The sequence below is a fragment of the Odocoileus virginianus genome, chromosome 31 (genome assembly GCF_023699985.2).
Source record: "Odocoileus virginianus isolate 20LAN1187 ecotype Illinois chromosome 31, Ovbor_1.2, whole genome shotgun sequence".
NCBI lineage: Eukaryota > Metazoa > Chordata > Mammalia > Artiodactyla > Cervidae > Odocoileus > Odocoileus virginianus.
In genome coordinates, this window is record NC_069704.1 from 16,636,891 (window position 1) to 16,655,317 (window position 18,427).

The 18,427-nt window shown below is 36.2% G+C and overlaps 1 protein-coding gene across 3 annotated transcripts in view; it reads right to left on the minus strand.

Annotated features, from left to right (window-relative positions):
- FSD1L (fibronectin type III and SPRY domain containing 1 like) overlaps positions 1–18,427 on the minus strand; it is a 66,799-nt gene that overhangs the window by 8,880 nt on the left and 39,492 nt on the right. For 2 of the 3 annotated variants that reach the window (XM_020869465.2, XM_020869468.2), the window contains exons 7-12: positions 15,056–15,265; positions 13,757–13,855; positions 9,323–9,452; positions 8,669–8,701; positions 5,006–5,106; positions 4,304–4,555 (exon numbers count right to left, since the gene is read on the minus strand). In XM_020869465.2, coding sequence (XP_020725124.1) covers positions 4,304–4,555; positions 5,006–5,106; positions 8,669–8,701; positions 9,323–9,452; positions 13,757–13,855; positions 15,056–15,265 — 825 coding nt within the window. The remainder of the gene's footprint in view (positions 1–4,303; positions 4,556–5,005; positions 5,107–8,668; positions 8,702–9,322; positions 9,453–13,756; positions 13,856–15,055; positions 15,266–18,427) is intronic. The other variant, XM_070459348.1, reaches the window with a different exon arrangement.

The following is an 18,427-nucleotide window of genomic DNA, read 5'->3' on the forward strand; positions in this document are numbered from 1 at the left end:
CCTAAAGCCATACTCATACCCTAAATCTCTAAAATCATGGTATAATTATCACTGCTTCAGTTTTAGTTCTTTTTTAAGGTCTCCTGACAGTCTGTCTTTCAACAGTGATCATGTAACTAAATCACAGTCCTTCTGACCACCTAGCTGTCCAACCTGAGGACACCCTTACAACTGTTATCATTTCTTCAACCTTTTCTCTCATGACTATTCTCTTGGTTTGTTTCTTAATCCTGAGGATATCTTCTGTTTCTTTTCCTCCTATTCTAAATGTACACGTTTGTCCAGGATCTTTTCTCTCTACAAGGTTCCCATAATAAATCAGCTGCCACTAAACAGAGAAGAAAAGTACTAACATTATGTCTACTAGAAAAGAAACTAACATTATGTCTACTACTTATATAAACTACTTCAAAATACCAAGCAACCTATATGTGATCACAAAGTTAGTGCACAGAAGAACAATAACGCTTAACGGTTCTGTGCAACATTCAGTGGCCATCCTGTGATGCCATGTAACAAACATTCAGCTTCAGCTAAGTAATGCCACATGGCTGTCCTGCTGGTATCTCATCTTTCCTCAGGATCCTCTATGCTCTCTACTGTGTTGATGGCATGATCATCCTTTTGATCACACTGGATGGAACCTCAGTCCTCTTCAGTTCCTCTTTGTCCCTTCCTCCAATCCATATTTTTAGTACCCAAGTCCTGTGAATTCTACTTTTACGCCATCAAATCCATTCTTCTTGATTCCCCACTGCTCAGGCCTCTCTTACCACTAATCACTTAACTTAAAAAGGGTTTACTATGTAAAGAAAGGCAATGCCAAAGAATGCTAAAACTATCACACAATTGTACTCATCTTACACGCGAGTAAAGTAATCCTCAAAATTCTCCAACCAGGCTTCAACAGTATGTGAACTGTGAACTTCCAGATGTTCAAGATGGATTTAGAAAAGGCAGAGAATACCCACTTTGTGGCTCAGCAGGTAAAGAAAAGGCAGAGGAACCAGAGATCAAATTACCAACATCTGCGGGGTCATCAAAAAAGCAAGAGAGTTCCAAAAAAACATCTATTTCTGCTTTATTAACTATGCCAAAGTCTTTGACTGTGTGGATCGCAACAAACTGTGGAAAATTCTTAAAGAGATGGGGATACCAGACCACCTGACCTGCCTCTTGAGAAATCTGTATGTAGATCAGGAAGCAACAGTTAGAACTGGACATGGAACAACAGACTGGTTCCAAATAGGAAAAGGTGTACGTCAAGGCTGTAAATTGTCACCCTGCTTATTTAACGTACATGCAGAGTACATCATGAGAAACACTGGGTGGATGAAGCACAAGCTGGAATCAAGACTGCTGGCAGAAATATCAATAACCTCAGATATGCAGATGACACCATCTTTATGGAAGAAAGCGAAGAACTAATAAAAAGCCTGTTGATGAAAGTGAAAGAGGAGAGTGAAAAAGTTGGCTTAAAACTCAACATCCAGAAAACTAAGATCATGGCATCTGGTCCCATCACTTCCTGGCAAACAGATGGGCAAACAGTGGAAACAGTGGCTGACTTTATTTTTCTGGGCTCCAAAATCACTGCAGATGGTGATTGCAGCCATGAAATTAAAAGACACTTACTCCTTGGAAAAAAGTTATGATCAACCTAGACAGCATATTAAAAAGCAGAGACATTACTTTGCAAACAAAGGTCCGTCTAGTCAAAGCGATGGTTTCTCCAGTAGTCATGTATGGATGTGAGAGTTGGACTATAAAGAAAGCAGAATGCTGAAGAATTGATGCTTTTGAATTGTGGTGCTGGAGAAGACTCCTGACTCTCAAGAGTCCACGGGACTCTCCCTTAGACTGCACGGAGATCCAACCAAAGGAAATCAGTACTGAATATTCATTGGAAGGACTGATACTGAAGCTAAAACTCCAATACTTTGGCCACCTGATGCAAAGAACCAACTCATTTGAAAAGACCCTGATGCTGGGAAAGATTGAAGGCGGGAGGAGAAGGGGATGACAGAGGATGAGATGATGGCATCACCGACTGGATGGACATGAATTTGAGTAAGCTTCAGGAGTTGGTGATGGACAGGGAGGCCTGGCATGCTGCCGTCTATGGGGTCGCAAAGAGTCGGACACAACTGAGCGACTGAACTGAACGGATGTAAAGCACTTGCCAAGCAATAAGGACATAATACTTAACAAAACAGACATGGTCTGTCTATATTACTTAAAGACCACCTTGAAAAGTCTTCCTCTCTCAGTATTTTGCAACCTCTTCCACATTTAACCATTTATTCTCTAATATGTCTAAAACTATATTATCATCATATAACCACAGTTTTCTAAAATAAACAGAAGCCCCCGTTCAATTACTTAAAAAAGACTAGCTTATTATTATTTTTCAAGGCCCTCAGAATCTGATCCCATCCTACACTACAATGTGTTTCTATACCCTATGCTTTAGGTTAACAATTATACTTCTTACCATCCTTAAGGAATCTTTGTTTTTTCTTAAAGATTAAGTATAATTAAAGATTCCTTAAGTATCTTTAATTATCTTTAAGGAGTTACAAAGTATGGGAAAAGAGACAGAAGAAGATAAGCAAATGCTATCTTGATAGTTTAAAAAGAAAAAAATGTATTGATATTCCAATAAGTTTACTATTTATCCTGAGGAAAATTATTTATGAGTCTAAGTGAGTAAATTTTTAAAAATGCAGCAAAACTGACATGTCATCACTAAAAGTAAATCAAACCAAAGTCAATTTTTTTCCTTTTTGAATAACCAGGTTGATACTTCATGGAATTCTTTGGACATAATGTTACTTAAAATTGTAAAACTTGGTTTTATTAGCTTTAAGTGTCAACTTGGAGTGAGGCGTTTAGGGAATTACTTTTGTTCCCTACTTCAACAGTACTTCATCAAAGTGTTATATTTAGATGACAGTAGACAAGACATTTATCAATTACCTAACTCAAAAAGCTTAAAGATAAACACCAAGTTAATTTTTAGATGATCTTAAGAGGAGGGAAGATTGGCAAAATCTATTAAGATGAAACTTAAGGACAAATACAGTGTTCTTCATTTGAGTTATGAACAGCAGGGAAACACCTTTACACTGCCTAACATCAGAGGAAAAAGATAATCTGCCAGAACTCAATGGAAAAAGATCTAGTGGATTAGGTGGCTACCAGCTCAGTACTGACCTACAGTGCTGTTAAGTCCTGTTACTAGAAATCATGCTGTCAAATCACTAATCTACAGTGGTCAGAAGTTGTGTGTTCTACTTTGAGAATCAATCTTTAAAATATATATAGACAGTATACAACCACAGGTGATAATAAAGGTTTGGAAAAATTAAATTAAAAGGAACAGCTAATGGTACAGAGAATGTACAGTCTGGAAAAACAGGGAAAGAGAAGCAATGTTAGTTTTTAAACAAATAAGGATTATAATGTAAATATGAATTGGGGAACATAATTTTGTGTTTCTTCAGATGACAAGACTTAACATCAACAGTCTTAGAAGTTACTGAGAGACAAAATGAGTTGACTTAAGAAAAACCTTCTGATCAAATGTCATCCCACAGTGGAACAGGCTGCCTTCTAAGACCGAGCTTCACACAGAAAGGCTCAAGCACAGGACTGGCGACTGCTCACAGAGATGATGCAATAAGGAAATCACACTCTATGGCAGAAGGAGTGGGTAATTTCTAAGGTCTATTTCCCTACCATTCTTAGACCGCTCGGCCACGCTACCTATTTCCCTACCATTCTTAACAGTTAACAAAACAAGCTAAGGGAGGAATTAAAATGGGCATAAGACATTTTAATGCTCATAACTAAAATTAGCAACATCTTCTTTTCAGACTTACTTAGTATATTATAGATGAGTGCCTTTGTGGGCCTGCAAGCAGACATCACACGCTCTTTCAGTCAACTATAGACCTGAAGCTATGTTTGTGATCAAATCCTAGTAGGTCAAAACATCCTTACCACAATACTAGTGGAAATTCTGTACAGATTATTACTATAGGAAAGCATGGGCTTCTCTGGTGGCTCAGAAAGAAGAATCCATCTACAATGTGGGAGACCTGGGCTCGATCCCTGGGTTGCGAAGATTCCCTGGAGGAGGACATGGCAACCCACTCCAGTATTCTTGCCTGGAGAATCCCATGGACAGAGATGTCTGTCAAGCTATAGTCCATGGGGTCGCAAAGAGTCGGACATGACTGAGCAGAGTAATGAAACACAATGATGGTGAAATGACTCAGGAGAAAATCAGCAAACTTACCCCCATCAAAATCACAAAATACACCTATTCTTTCAGGAACAGCAACATCCAAGGCTTTGACTTTATTATTATGCTTTGCTGCAAATGTGTTCTGTAGCCAGTTGTTCACATGGATACACCAACTAGTGTTTGTCTTTCCTAATTGGTCAAATTTCCCCAAAGTCTTGTACGCTACTCCCACACTGTAGGATTTACAATCCTTCTGGGCCTTGACCTCCCAATAATGTTGTCCACTTTCAATAGCGGTGTCTCCTACAAAAGATTAGAAGGTAAATTTAACTCTTACCTGTTTCTTATGACTTACAGAGTTTTACGTATATTTGGTCCCACAAAATGGCACCAAAAAGTCTGATTCAGGAGAATAATCATGTTAACACAGACACTAAATGCAGAGTATCTGCTATAATGACTTGTATGTTTACTAACTTCTCTGAATATAAAAGGTTTCAGAACTTTTCTTCCTTATTATCCCCATAAGAGTTATAAATGTGGAGCACTACATAAACTGAAGTAGAATTTAAAACGTATCAATAAAAACATAATTTCAAAACCTACCAAAGCAACTAGGCTTCAAGAGGGAGAAATTTTGGCAAATATTCATTCAATACACAGGCAGCCACGCCATCTCTGGGTAGAAAGTTCACCCATGTGACTGTGATGCTTTTAACCTGAGATAATGAAGAATTATTATGTTTATCCTACCCAACACTGTGTACGATTCCCCCGTAAAACGATCTCTGCTGCCTCTTACTGCTGGTGGCCTGGAGCCTACAGATGTCCGTTTAGGGGATGGGGTACCACTTCTATATAAACAGGAACAAAAAGAAAAAGAAATATTCTATGTTGTACATGTTTCACAAACTAAAATTACAGATAAAAGGAAACTTTGAAGAGCTTTCTAATCATGCTGTGCAAAAAGCAAGATTTAATTTTATTTGAATTATTTACTGTTTAACAGAGTTGTCAATTGTAACACTTACATGTAAGAAGCCATCAACACAAAGCAAGCTAAAAACACTAATACCATGCAGAGAAAGCAAGGCTTGTACAAATAATACACAGTTGGAATATGAGACAACGCCAAAATGGGACAAGACAAAAGGGGAAAAAGAACCCAAAGGGGGAATAAAGAACTGCAGAAAGACAATGGATTATACATAATTTCTTGCAGTTAAATTTAAATTAAAAGCAAGTCTTATTTTAGGAAAAGAAATGATTTATAATACTTGACATTATTCTGTGCATAGATTTGGGTAATTGCTATTTTTCTTTTTAAGATTTATCATAATCAAACTAAATAACTTTTTTATTTTCATAAAGTGAAGTTGTTCAGTCACGTCTGACTCTTAGTGACCCTGTGGACTGTGTCCATGGTATTTTCCAGGCAAGAGTACTGGAATGGGTTGCCATTTCCTTCTCCAGGGGATCTTCCCAACCCAGGGATCAAACCCAGGGTCTGATGTAGGCAGACGCTTTACCATCTGAGCCCACCAGGGAAGTCTTTTTTATTTTCATAGGCAGTAGGTATTTTTGTTTTGTATCTTTTCTTCTTAAAAAAAATAGCAATTACCCAAACTCATGCACAGAGTAATATCAAGTATTATAAAGCATTTCTCCTACAAACATGGACAAGATACAACTTGACCTCCCTTTTTCAAATTATATGATATAGTAAACTGGACAGCATTAAGGCCTTTCATTAACTCCCCAAAACTCAAAACAGATCAAACCTCTAAAGATGTTTAAAAATTAACATTTCAATTATATCAAACTGCTGCATTCATAAAACAAAGAATTTATAACTTACCAACAGTAAAGAAATAAAGAGGAAGCATGGCAAAAAGAAAAACAGATGTAAATATTGAGAATGGCAATTTAAATTTCAAAGAAAAGTTAAATAAGGAAAAGTCTTCCGTTGGAGCATTCTAGAATTCCGACCCTGAATACATTTTTGCAAGAAGTACAACAGTTATTATTGTCTTAAAGCAAACATGATTCCACCCTTTAAAGATACCTCAGTCACTCAACTGTCTCAACTAAGGCTCTTTGTTATCTCTAATCTGGGCTGTTTTATCAGCTTCCCAGATGATCTCTGTTACCCAAGTCATTTGTTCACTGTTACAAGATAAACCTAACTCTGATTTTCCTACTCTAAAATCTTCAAGTACTTCTTTACTACCTACAAAGAACTTAGCATGGCATTTCAGGTTCTTCTTGATTTCGTCCCACTCCGCTTTTCCGGGTAACTCAGTGGGTAAAGAACCCGCCTGCAATGCAGGAGACCCCTGGGTCAGGAAGATCCCCTGGAGAAGGGATAGGCTACCCACTCCAGTATTCATGGACTTCCCTGGTAGCTCGGATGGTAAAGAATCTGCCTGCAATGTGGAAGACCTGGGTTTGATCCCTGGGCTGGGAAAATCCCCTGGAAGAGGGCGTGGGAACCCACTCCAGTATTCTAGACTGCAGAATCCCCATGGACAAAGGAGGCCAGCAACTAAGCACACAGCACCGCTTTTCCAGCCTTCTCACCTCTGGACAGCCATATACAGCTAAAAGTAGCAGCTCAAGGGTTGCTTAAACTCAGGCAATCTGCTTCAGTGCCTTTTCCCTTCGTCACTCGTTCTCTCACTGCCAAGTCCAAATGCTACACATTCTCTCACTTACTTGAGAACCAACTTAAATACTAATCCACTAATGAAGGTCTCCCAGATCCTACCAGGCTAAGTAACCCTTCTGAGGAGCCCACCTCTAGGCCAAAACTCTGTGTATGATCCTTCAGGCCTAACCAGAAGTAATTATAAATGCTTGTTTTCTCCAAACCAGACATGGTACATTGCGAGTTCACTGCAGGTTTTGGAGCGAGTTGCAATCCTTCTTGCAACCCCTTGCTCATACGCATGTCTGCATTCCTAGATTAGGTACCTGTATTCAGAGATTCCATTACAGGAGGGGGCCCTGAGCTGAGACCCTTTCCAGCTGCGTCTTCAGAGACCTCCTTAAAGGGGGAAGGGGTCGGGGAGCAGCCTGAAGACACTTTTCTTCACTCTTGTCTCAATACTTTCCCACTCCTAACCTTTCCCATTTCCTTGGCCTCAGGTTCACAAAACAGGAGAAGGCTTTTGTTTGGGTCGCCCTGGGCAGCAAGATGATCCTCAGATACTTACCATCTGCCATCTGCTCTGGTGTACCTAACCCTCACCCTGGGCCATTCTGCTGTGAAAATGGAACACTGGGCGGCCCAGCACTCCTTCCTGTGGGCCTCTTACTTATACGGCCACAGTAAGTGAACAAAGTCTTGACTGTTACTTTCAGTTTGGCTCATTGTCTTAATTGACCACTTCAGTAACTGGCAGCTCAGGAAATCTTTCTTCCTCCAAACTCCCTGATTCACACATACTACTAAACACAATCTCTATCTCACATTATTATTATTTATATAGAGAGATACAGCTCATCTACATAAGTTAGGGCAAATTCCTTGAAGGCAGGGACCATGTTTATCCCTATAAACCCCACAACATTCAGTTGACATCTTACAGTAAATAAATATTTATGGAAAGAATAAATGTATGCAACATTCCAGAAGTAGCCCACATACAAAATACTCTTAAAGGGACGAGAGAAAGAGAAATAACATGATGAAATTATAAACATAAGTAGTCTAAAAATCTCCAAATGACCAAACTTCACTGATCCTATCAAATCCAGCAGTATTTTACAATTTCTAATACACCAACTATGAATCACTTCCACCAATAATAAGCAAATAAACTGGAAAAAAAGAGAAGACAGTAATTTTGAAAAGAGAACACATTCTAGTTTCTAGGAAAAATATGGGGTATCTTCAAATCAGCACATTATTACTTGTGCAATTTGAAGTGATTCATCTTTCTGGCACTGTCCTAATAATTTCAGTAATGACCTTTTTTTTTTTCTATCTTTGATACTTTTGAAATTGTATGATTATTATAAAACATAGAACACTTTAAACTTGCTTCATGTCAAATATTTATAAAAGCAAAGCTGTAATGTTAGATATATTGAATACAGCACAACAAGAAAGATGCCAGATATAAGTAAATGCAGAAAAAAATCATATAAATGAAATTAATTCAAGAAAGACTTAAAGCAGAGCTTATTGTTTTGTTATCATATACAGTATAATCCAAATAATATGCAGCATAATGCTATATAATGCTGTAAATCCAAAACATAAGCTACCAATACAGACAGTCTACACAAAGCAACATTTTAGCTTATGAAGGCTGCTGCAATGGGTTCTGCTTATTGGTTAAAGAAAAATTTAAGTTATTCAGCCAAGCTAGATAGACTAGATCCTAGAACTAGACAGACATAGATCATCACCTTGAATGTTTCTTCAGTGAAGTAACATGGACACTGTCAGATAAAAATAGGCAACTGTTAAGAGACTGCTTTACAACTTAAATTTAACATTTTATATAATGAAATTAGATGAAACGTCTGCTGAGGAATTTCTTTTGTTTCACTGTTTAACAGTGATTATACCTTATTTCAGTTTGAGTACAATTCATCTCTGTTAAAAGAGGCCTCCATACTTTAAGACTACCTAAGTCAGTCTGACAATAACAGCAGGTCCCAAGCCTGCCTCTTTGGTTCACAAGGTTGCTGACCATGGGCCTGACACTGGGGCTGTACATGGTAAAAGTTGTCATTCAACGCAGATCTTCAGCTAAAAGAGGTGATCTGTAAGTCTAACATTCAGGAACTATACTAGGAATGTCTCTCTGAGCAGTTCAAATTGCTGTAGATATAACCTGAAAAGAAATGGAATACTGAAATAAAAGATGTAAGAAGAAGATTGGGAAAAAAACTAAGAAAAAATAATGAGAAATGTTAATGACAAATTCAAGTACTGGTAAACAATATTGTATTTTTCACTTTGGGGTTAATAATAAGAATTTCATTTCTAGTTACTGTCAAATAAGAATCAATGTACAAGCATTTAATCCAGATAACAGACTTAATAAATGAGCTTACCTGCCCTTGTTCTCTTTTCCTTTAATTTTACTGTCTTGACCTTTTCCTCCAGTAGGATCCCACTCTACACAGGTATCTTCAACTTTCAGGTTCAAATGGGAGGATGAGTTATCCAAATTGAAATTAAGTGCTAACCAAAACAATATTTCATTTTTAATGTAGCACATCTCTGGTTTCTGAAGCACAACCATCATCATATTATTTTCCAACTCAATAGATTTCAACACTGTATATAAAGTTTCAGTTCTTAACCTTAAGATTTAAAGTCTACAATGACAAAGCCATAATCTACTAATTCCTACTCTATTTCCCATTATTCTCCTCTATATATCTATCCTATACTCCAACCAAATACAGTGTACCTGCATGGTCACTGGTCTTTCTGCTTTTCCTTCTGCTGGAATCTCCATTAGCACAATCGCTTCAATTTCCTATTATCAGAGCATCAGCTGATTGTTACGACTAAACAAAGAGGAGCTAGTACAATCAAGGATGAGGACAAAGTGATGTGGTGTAAAAAATTATAGACCCTGGCACACACATATTTTCTCTTTTGCTCTAACACTTAATAATTTCATATTTAAACTCTCAGTAATTTCAAAAATAAGGCAAGCATGGAGAAATAGGCCATGATGGCAGAAACAAGGGAAATAACTCAGCTGAAAGAGCTAAGATGATTTACAAGACAAAGAATAGATGGAGGAAAAGGGCTACTTAAATGAAAACAAATCAAGAAAATACAACACAAACTACGCTTTTCAAATTATTTGGTATCGGGGAACTATCTGTACTATTCATAAGACTTACTTAGAACTGCTAATTTAGGAAATCAGTTTAACACAGTATCACTTGCTCCTTTTAGACACTGAGGGTTAATCATTGAAATGTATCAATTTAATATGCAATTTCTGGAATTTCTGTTTTAAGCAAGGTGTCATCTACTACACAGTTACCCATAAATCTGCTTATTAGTTGTATTTCCCTCCAAAACTTTAAATTTCTTGTAAGTATTCACTAAAGAAATATTGCTTTACAATACCCCATTTCACTAAAGGATAATATGTGATTTAGCTAGCGGTTCAGTGTGTCTGTGAAATATTCATCATCAAACAACAAAATATTCATATAGAAAACCTAGTGCTTATCTAGTGCATGAAGAATCCTTTTACACTCTACTGCTTTGTAAGGGGCACTTTAATTTCACCTATACATCTGACCTATTGTTCACTGTATTTCAAAACATTCTAAATACAAACTGACTAACCATAACCACTTCCAGAAAATGTCATACTATACGCAAAAAAGTTAATAGCTTTCGAAACATGCATGTAAACAGAAATGAATTTACTGAAAGAAGAAATAATACAGTTCCAGTAAAAATGGAAATAAAATTCCTCAAAAGGGAGGTGACTGAAAAGTTAGGATTATGCAAAACTGAGATCCTGTATTACCAAGAAAGAACTGTCTTGAGAAAACACAGTTAACCTCTATATTAGTTATTGGTTAATACATGTGAGGGCATCTGAATTTTTGAGAGAAACAGTGGATATAACTCAAGGTGCCATCAACACTCAGCTGCTTGTTAAAATCCTAAGGAAGGAAAAAAATCGTAAAGTTATTCCCTATCTTTGATGACGAAGATCAGAGTAGAGTCAGGGTGGCAAAAACAAGTATCATCCCTCAAGCCACTTGAGACCAGACTTATCAAATACCATTGCACCCAAACAGAAAGGTATAGGTTTCAATCTCAGGGGTGCAATCTTTTCTCTCTTCCTTTTTGGACACTGTCCCTTCAAGAAGCCTCAACTAAATCACTGAGGCTCTCTAAGTAACAAGGATAATATTTTACTATGAAGTTTAAAAAAAAGATTGGCCTCAAAAGTAAGGCCTCAACTGTTAGTCTTCTCTATCATATAAGCCCTGTAATGAAGCCAGATACTAGTTTCCATATCTTTAAAAGTCTGTGTGAACGAAGTACCAAAAAAAACTAAGGCACAACTACGTTTCCTGTGCTTACTCTGGGTCGGCGGCTATTTCCGTACTGTAAAATTACATCATAGATACTAACATTTGAGGCTAGAAAGCAACTGGTGATTAGTATCACATCATTTACAAGGAAGAGATAATATACTTTAAAAATTCTGGTCATAAGAAATCATATTATTCATAACTTTTGATAATTTCAATAAAAGAAGAAACTACATACTTTGGAGAGACAGATATTAACAAGGTTCACTATCTTCTATACCAAGCACCACAAGTGGCAGGACTCAACTATTTAATCTCCATCTCTCTCTCCCTTCCCCTCCAACTCTCTGCTCATACATTTATTTCTAAGGGTTGGTCAAAAGGGCTACAACAAGTCAAAAAATTAGTAAACAACTGTTTACTATGGTACTTTAAAAAACCTGACTTTTCTCTTGAGCTCCTGCTGTCATTAGTAGCCACTCCAGTGGTATGGAATAACCTTAGAAAACCTGTGACCCACAGCTTCTTAAGAGATAATTTTACTGAATCTCCCAGAAGGTCCTAGAAGGTTCAGTGGGCCTCAGGTTTGAGTATCAGTCTACTCCAACCCCAGGAGGTTTACCCCATAGTGAGAACTGCTCAAAAGGACTAGAATCAACTTAGTCTTGCCCTGCAAACCCTAAGACCAAGAATTTGACTACTTAAAATCTAGACACTGCTAATGGGAACAGACAGTCCAGCTCCAAAGAAACTACAGGCCTTATACTCATTTTCCTGAATCTACAGAATTTGCATGGAAATGTACAATTCACCACATTTAGGCCCAAGTTTGGTCACTAAATATTAAAGGAAAAGGAACAAAACAAATTTAAAAAGATAAAATATTCTTAGAGGAGGAGGATATTAATAATAATGCAAATTTACCTGACAAGGGCTGAAAACAGTTCAAGTTATACAGAAAAGATTATCTGCCTGTAAATATGACTTTATTTTGAAATGGTATTAACAAGGAATTCTAAGTAACTGAATTTCTTGGCTAAGTTATCTGTAGTTCTCAAATAAAAACATTTGCTAATCCAAATTACTTTGACTTAGTTTTGTTTTGCTTTTTTAATCTTTCTAATGCAATCATATCCTTATGAGTTTAACCTGTCAATAACTTATGAACTTCTTGTTTTATTCTAAAATGACATTTTTATACCAGCCTCCAAGTCATATCAAACTTCTAGCATTCAAACCTATTCAAATGCTATGTGAACTGGAGGTCAGTGAAACACTCAAAGGTCCAACTATCTCACAACAATGGGTAGACACTGATTCTGGAAGTAAACTGAGTCAGTTATCATCTCACAACTGGAAAGATCTATAACATTATGCCCTTCAAATTGGTAAATACCTGAAAAATCTTCCGCGTTTAAATATGTTACTCTTTGTTGTTGTTCAGTCACTAAGTCATGTCTGACTCTTTGCAACCCACAGACTGCAGCACACCAGGCTCCCCTATCATTCACTATCTCCTGGAGTTTGTTCAAATTTATGTACATTGAGTTCTAATAAATTCAAATTTTTCTCAGAGACTAGAAGCACTTACTTACATTCCTGGCCCACAATAAAGGCAGGCAGATAACTTGTAAATAAGATTCTTGTTCACACCTTTCCAAGCTAGTTTTAGGGATCATGGCTAAGTTATTTAACGTATCTGAGCTTCCCTTTCTTCACCTACAAAATGATTATCAATACCATCTATTCTACTGATCCCTCAGGATGGTTTCAATGATCAAATAAAAGACTTGTTAGAGGGCTTTGTAAACATTAACAAACTATATAAATAATAATTTCTACAATAAGATTTATGAAAACAAAAACAACTGGAACTAAATTGAATACACACTTCCCTATTATTGAGACATAATCCATTCTCTGGGCAAACCTCAGCAATGGGAATGTAATTATACTAGACTGAAATTTGTAAACTAAGTACCCATGGGAGAACATAACACCATCACTGGTCTATTTCACGCATCTGAAAATGAAAGTCACTGTCACGTTGAACTATTTGCAACCCCATGGACTGTAGCCTACTGGGCTCCCCTGTCCATGGGATTCTCCAGGCAAGAATACTGGAGTGGGTTGCCATTTCCTTCTCCAGGGGATTTGATTCCTGGGTCTCCTGCATTGCAAGCAGAAGTTTTACTGTCTGAGCTATCAGGGAAGCCCCTGACTCATCTGAATGCTAGGGTAAAAGAGAAACCAATGAAATCCACTACTGTAGTCCTAATTTTCCCATCTTAAAATACCTCCTGATGAGAATTCTGTGTGTGGGTGGGTGGGTGGGTGGGTGGGGGGCGCCGGGTATGAAGGTGGGGAAGAAAGGCAAGTGTACACGAAATGTTTCCTATTACAAAGTGTTGAACAGCTTCACATGTTAAGTTCTGTTTCAGGGTGAACAACAGCTATTGATCTTACCTTTGGTCTCCAGAGTCACTGGATCAGAAAACTCTCCAGCCACAGCCTTATTACAAGCTCGCACTCTGAAATTCATGTACTTTGAATCAAACTTTAAACCTGAAAAAAAATGAAAAACAGCCTTGAGATATGAAAAGTAAAGAACTCTACTCCAAAAGTATGAGTATGAACCTTCAAACAGCCTTTTTTCCCTCCTTGGAACTATCTTTTTACTCAGGAAGAGTACAAATTTATGTTAACAGAGTGATAATGCCTGAAATAAAGGGAATCATGATTTATCTATTATTTTCTTCAAAATAAATGAATTATGCAGTTTATCACTGGGCTTTTTAAACTTAGCAACAAAAAAAATTCTCAAGCCACATTATAAGTAAGGTTTCATTCATGGAGAGATGCTATGATTTAAAACAACATACTCAATTTCTGGAATGTAGCTAAAGAATTTTTATATTTCACAAGTAAAAAATGAATTTAAAGAGAAAGTGAAGCATAAGGATTAATAGGAAAATTCTGAAGTTAGTCAGGACCAGACTAACATCTCAATCCAAAAATTACTAGCTATGGGGCATTCAACAACTTGATAGAGCCACAGTTGTATATCTGTAAAATGGAAAAGGAAAAATCCACCTCACAACTGTAAGGACTAACTGAAATGTACTGTACTTATAAAATCAGATGTCCTGTGAACTTCAGTCCAGATCCTGACAAATGTTAGGTTCTCAGTAATGGTAACAATACTAATGTTATACTGCACACATAAAACAAACAGTAAAAATCTCAGGCAACAGCCAGCCCATTCAAATACCCTAACTCCCCCATATGTAGCGGTATGTTTTTAAAGACTATCAAAAGGCCAACACACAAATTTTCTAATATCAAGTCACAGCTCAACTTTAAGTATTACCATAAAGGTAATAATAAAAAGGTAAACGCAAATACTTATAGTATCATTGAAACGTGGAGTACTGCATACATCTAGAAAACTGACAGCTTTCTTATTGTTAGAAAACTAAGGTAAAAAATTAAATTTTATTGAGACAGTGTTTACAATATCCCTTCACATATTGTTTTATCAGAGTGCAAATATCCAGAACTAATTAAAATGAAGGTTTTCAAAAAAATAAAAAATAAAATGAAGGTTTTCTTGATATTTTAAGAGAAATTCATTTCTATAACAAATATACAAAAACGTCAGCTTGGCTAAAGAAACCAAATAACTTGATCTTTTAATGTAAGTCAAAAATTCATCAATTTTATCTGTTTTCTGAGAATGAGATTCATGAAATGCAGTCATCTTACCTGATAGTGTATATTCAGTACCCTTAATATTATCAACTATCTCCCAGCATCGCTCATCCTTTACACGTGGAAGTCCATCAAAATTCGTTTTCCTATATTCCATTATAAAATGATCAATCTTATTATCTTCTTCTGGCATTCTCCAAGCTACTGTCACAGAGTTGTCGGCCACCAAACATTCTACTGGATCTATCTCTGGAGCTTTCGGGACTGAAGCAAAAAAAAAAAAAGCTCATTTTTCACTATAATACTAATCCAATATTTATGTCTGTCATTCAAATTATGCTTTTTCATGTTGCTTTTGAACTGAGAAATTGAATCAGGCTAAGAGAAGGGATATCTTATAAATGCAAAATAACCATTTTTCAAAGCTGTTTTAAAATTCATATTTCAAAGTTTTTCATAGCTGTATTCAAAGTATATTAAAAACACAGTTGGCAAAAAGCAATTCAAACAGGCTAAGAATAAAGAATCGAGAATTATTTGCTATTTCTCAACACACACATCTAATGTGCTATTTCAAACAGCTGGAGACCATAAATTAAATTACTGCTGACAAAATAAAATAACTTGCTTTGAATCCAATGATTAAAATAATTCAAAATATTTTCAATGTATTTTAAAAATCTTGTTTATAGAGAAACTGTAATTTCTCAACACTGAACAAAAATGGAAACTGCAACCCCATAAAATATTTAAGAATTTTTAAATGTTTCTCCAGAGTTCCATGATTCATGAAAACAAAATGCAATAAATGAGTCACAGTTAACATATATGAAAATTAATCAATTTCTTTTCCATAAAAGAGGTTTTCCATAGCTCCTCAACATTAACAGATGTTCCATTTAAATAGCAGGCTAACTAGGAAACATGGTCCTCCAGTGATACAGATGTGTCTGAAATATGTAAAACTGTGCCAGTTTTGTATTTACACACTTGTCGCTAAATAAAGCTTTCAAAGATTTATCCCAAGTATGTAAGGCTGGTTCAACATTATAAATTTAACTAATTTAAACTATTACATCAGTAGAAGAAAAATCAAATGATCAGAAGAAAAATTATATGATGTGAATCAATAGAGGGAGGAAAAAATATTTTACAAAATCCAACATTTATTCATGACAAAAGCTCTCAGTAAACTAGGGAACTTTGCCTGATAAAGAATATCTACAAAAAAAAAAGAACCCAACAGTTAACATCAGGGTTGAGAAACTAGACACCTTTCCCCTAAAGCAATGACGTCCCCTCTCTCCTCTCCGATTCAACACTGTACTGGAAGTTCCAGTTAATGCTATAAGACAAGGAAAAGAAGTAAAAGATATGCAAGTTAGGAAACAAGAAATAAAACTGTCTTTGTAGATGACATGACTGTCTATGTAGAAAATTCCAAAGAATCAACAGAAAAATTCCTGGAAAGAACAATCTTATAGCAAGGCTGCAGGATAGAAGGGATGAACAGGCAGAGTGCAGGGGAATTTTAGGGCAGTGAAACTACTTTGTATGATAATGTAGTGGTGGAGACATGATATTACACATTGACCAAACCCACAGAACTGTGTAACAGAGTGAACTCTAATGTGAACTACGAACTTCATTTAATAATAATTTTTTAATATATTATAGACATTAGTCTATTACTGGAACATAAGCAATACAGACTACTATTCATTTCTATGGGAAGACATCATGGGCATTCATAAATTTAATATGCTGTGCCCTGACTGCATATGAGGAAGTATAAAGGCCTGTGGCATGTAGTAATTTTGTAATTTTGCTGAGTTAAAACCTGCACTGAAGTCCTAAGAGGCTTGTATAAATAAAATACCACTTAATCTGTAAGTGGATCCAGCTAACTCCCCACAAATCTATGTCTCAAATTCAGCTATTAAAATCACTACAATAAGAATGTACTGAAAAAAAAAAAAAAAAAGAATGTACTGGCAAGAAGAGTCTTCCTTCTTATGAATAATGGCCCCCAAAGAAAGCAAACTTGGCAGGTAAAAAGAAAATCTAGATATTTTAATTTAAATTTTACTTAATTATTTCTTATTTTAATAAATATTATTTCATGTATATTTAATTTATATATTTTATATAAACACATTTGTTTTTATTTTATATTTATCTAATTAAATATTTATTAACATTATTAATAAATTACTGGTTTATTTGTTTAAATTTAAAAGTGGTATTATTAAAAAGCAGAGGCATTACTTTGCCAACAAAGGTTCATCTAGTCAAAGCTATGGTTCTTCCAGTAGTCATGTATGGATGTGAGAGTTGGACTATAAAGAAAGCTGAGCACCAAAGAATTGATGCTTTTGAACTGTGGTGTTGGAGAAGACTCTTAAAGAGTCCCTTGACAGCAAGAAGATCCAACCAGTCCATCCTAAAAGAAATCAGTCCTGAATATTCATTGGAAGGACGAATGCTGAAGCTGAAACTCCAATACTTTGGCCACCTGATGCAAAGAAGTGACTCATTTGAAAAAACCCTGATGCTGGGAAAGACTGAAGGCGGGAGGAGAAGGGGATGACAGAGGATGAGATGGTTAGATGGCATCACTGTCTCAATGGACATGAGTTTGAAAAAACCCTGATGCTGGGAAAGACTGAAGGTGGGAGGAGAAGGGGATGACAGAGGATGAGATGGTTGGATGGCATCACTGTCTCAATGGACAGGAGTTGGTGATGGACAGGGAGGCCTGGCATGCTGCAGTCTATGGGGTCACAAAGAATCGGAGAGGACTGAATGACTGAACTGAACTGAAAAGTGGTATGTCAAATATTCTATAATAACCTACATGGGAAAAGAGCCTGAAAAAATGGATACATGTATATGTATGACTGAGTCACTGTGGTGTATGCCTGAAACCACACAACACTGTAAACCAACTATACTTCAATATAAAATAAAAATTAAATTGAAAAAAGCCTCGTATGTCAAATTAAAAGTGACTTGAATCTAATGCAGGGGAAGTTCACCCGAAGTAAGAGAATAATTTCAACAAATGTGGAATAAAGTTCAGGGAAAAATGAAAGGTGGTAAACTTGTAATATAAAAATATTAGGGAACGAAGAACTCTCTTAAAATGAGAATGGAAAGCAATTCACAGCAACTTCTATAAAGCAACAAACTGTATGGACACTAGTGTAAGAATTTTACTAAGGTTTTTCTCTGCAGGAGAATGTAAAAGAATAACTGAGCAATGTAAAAGAACACTGTCACAAACATGTTTCTCTTCTTGGCTGCCAAAGCTCAGAAAGGACGATATAAACTCTAAGTTTCAATGAATGAATAATGGCTTAGCATAGAAGAAAATGATTATAATTATTATCACCCATCATTATCACTTCCAATTTTCAGACACAG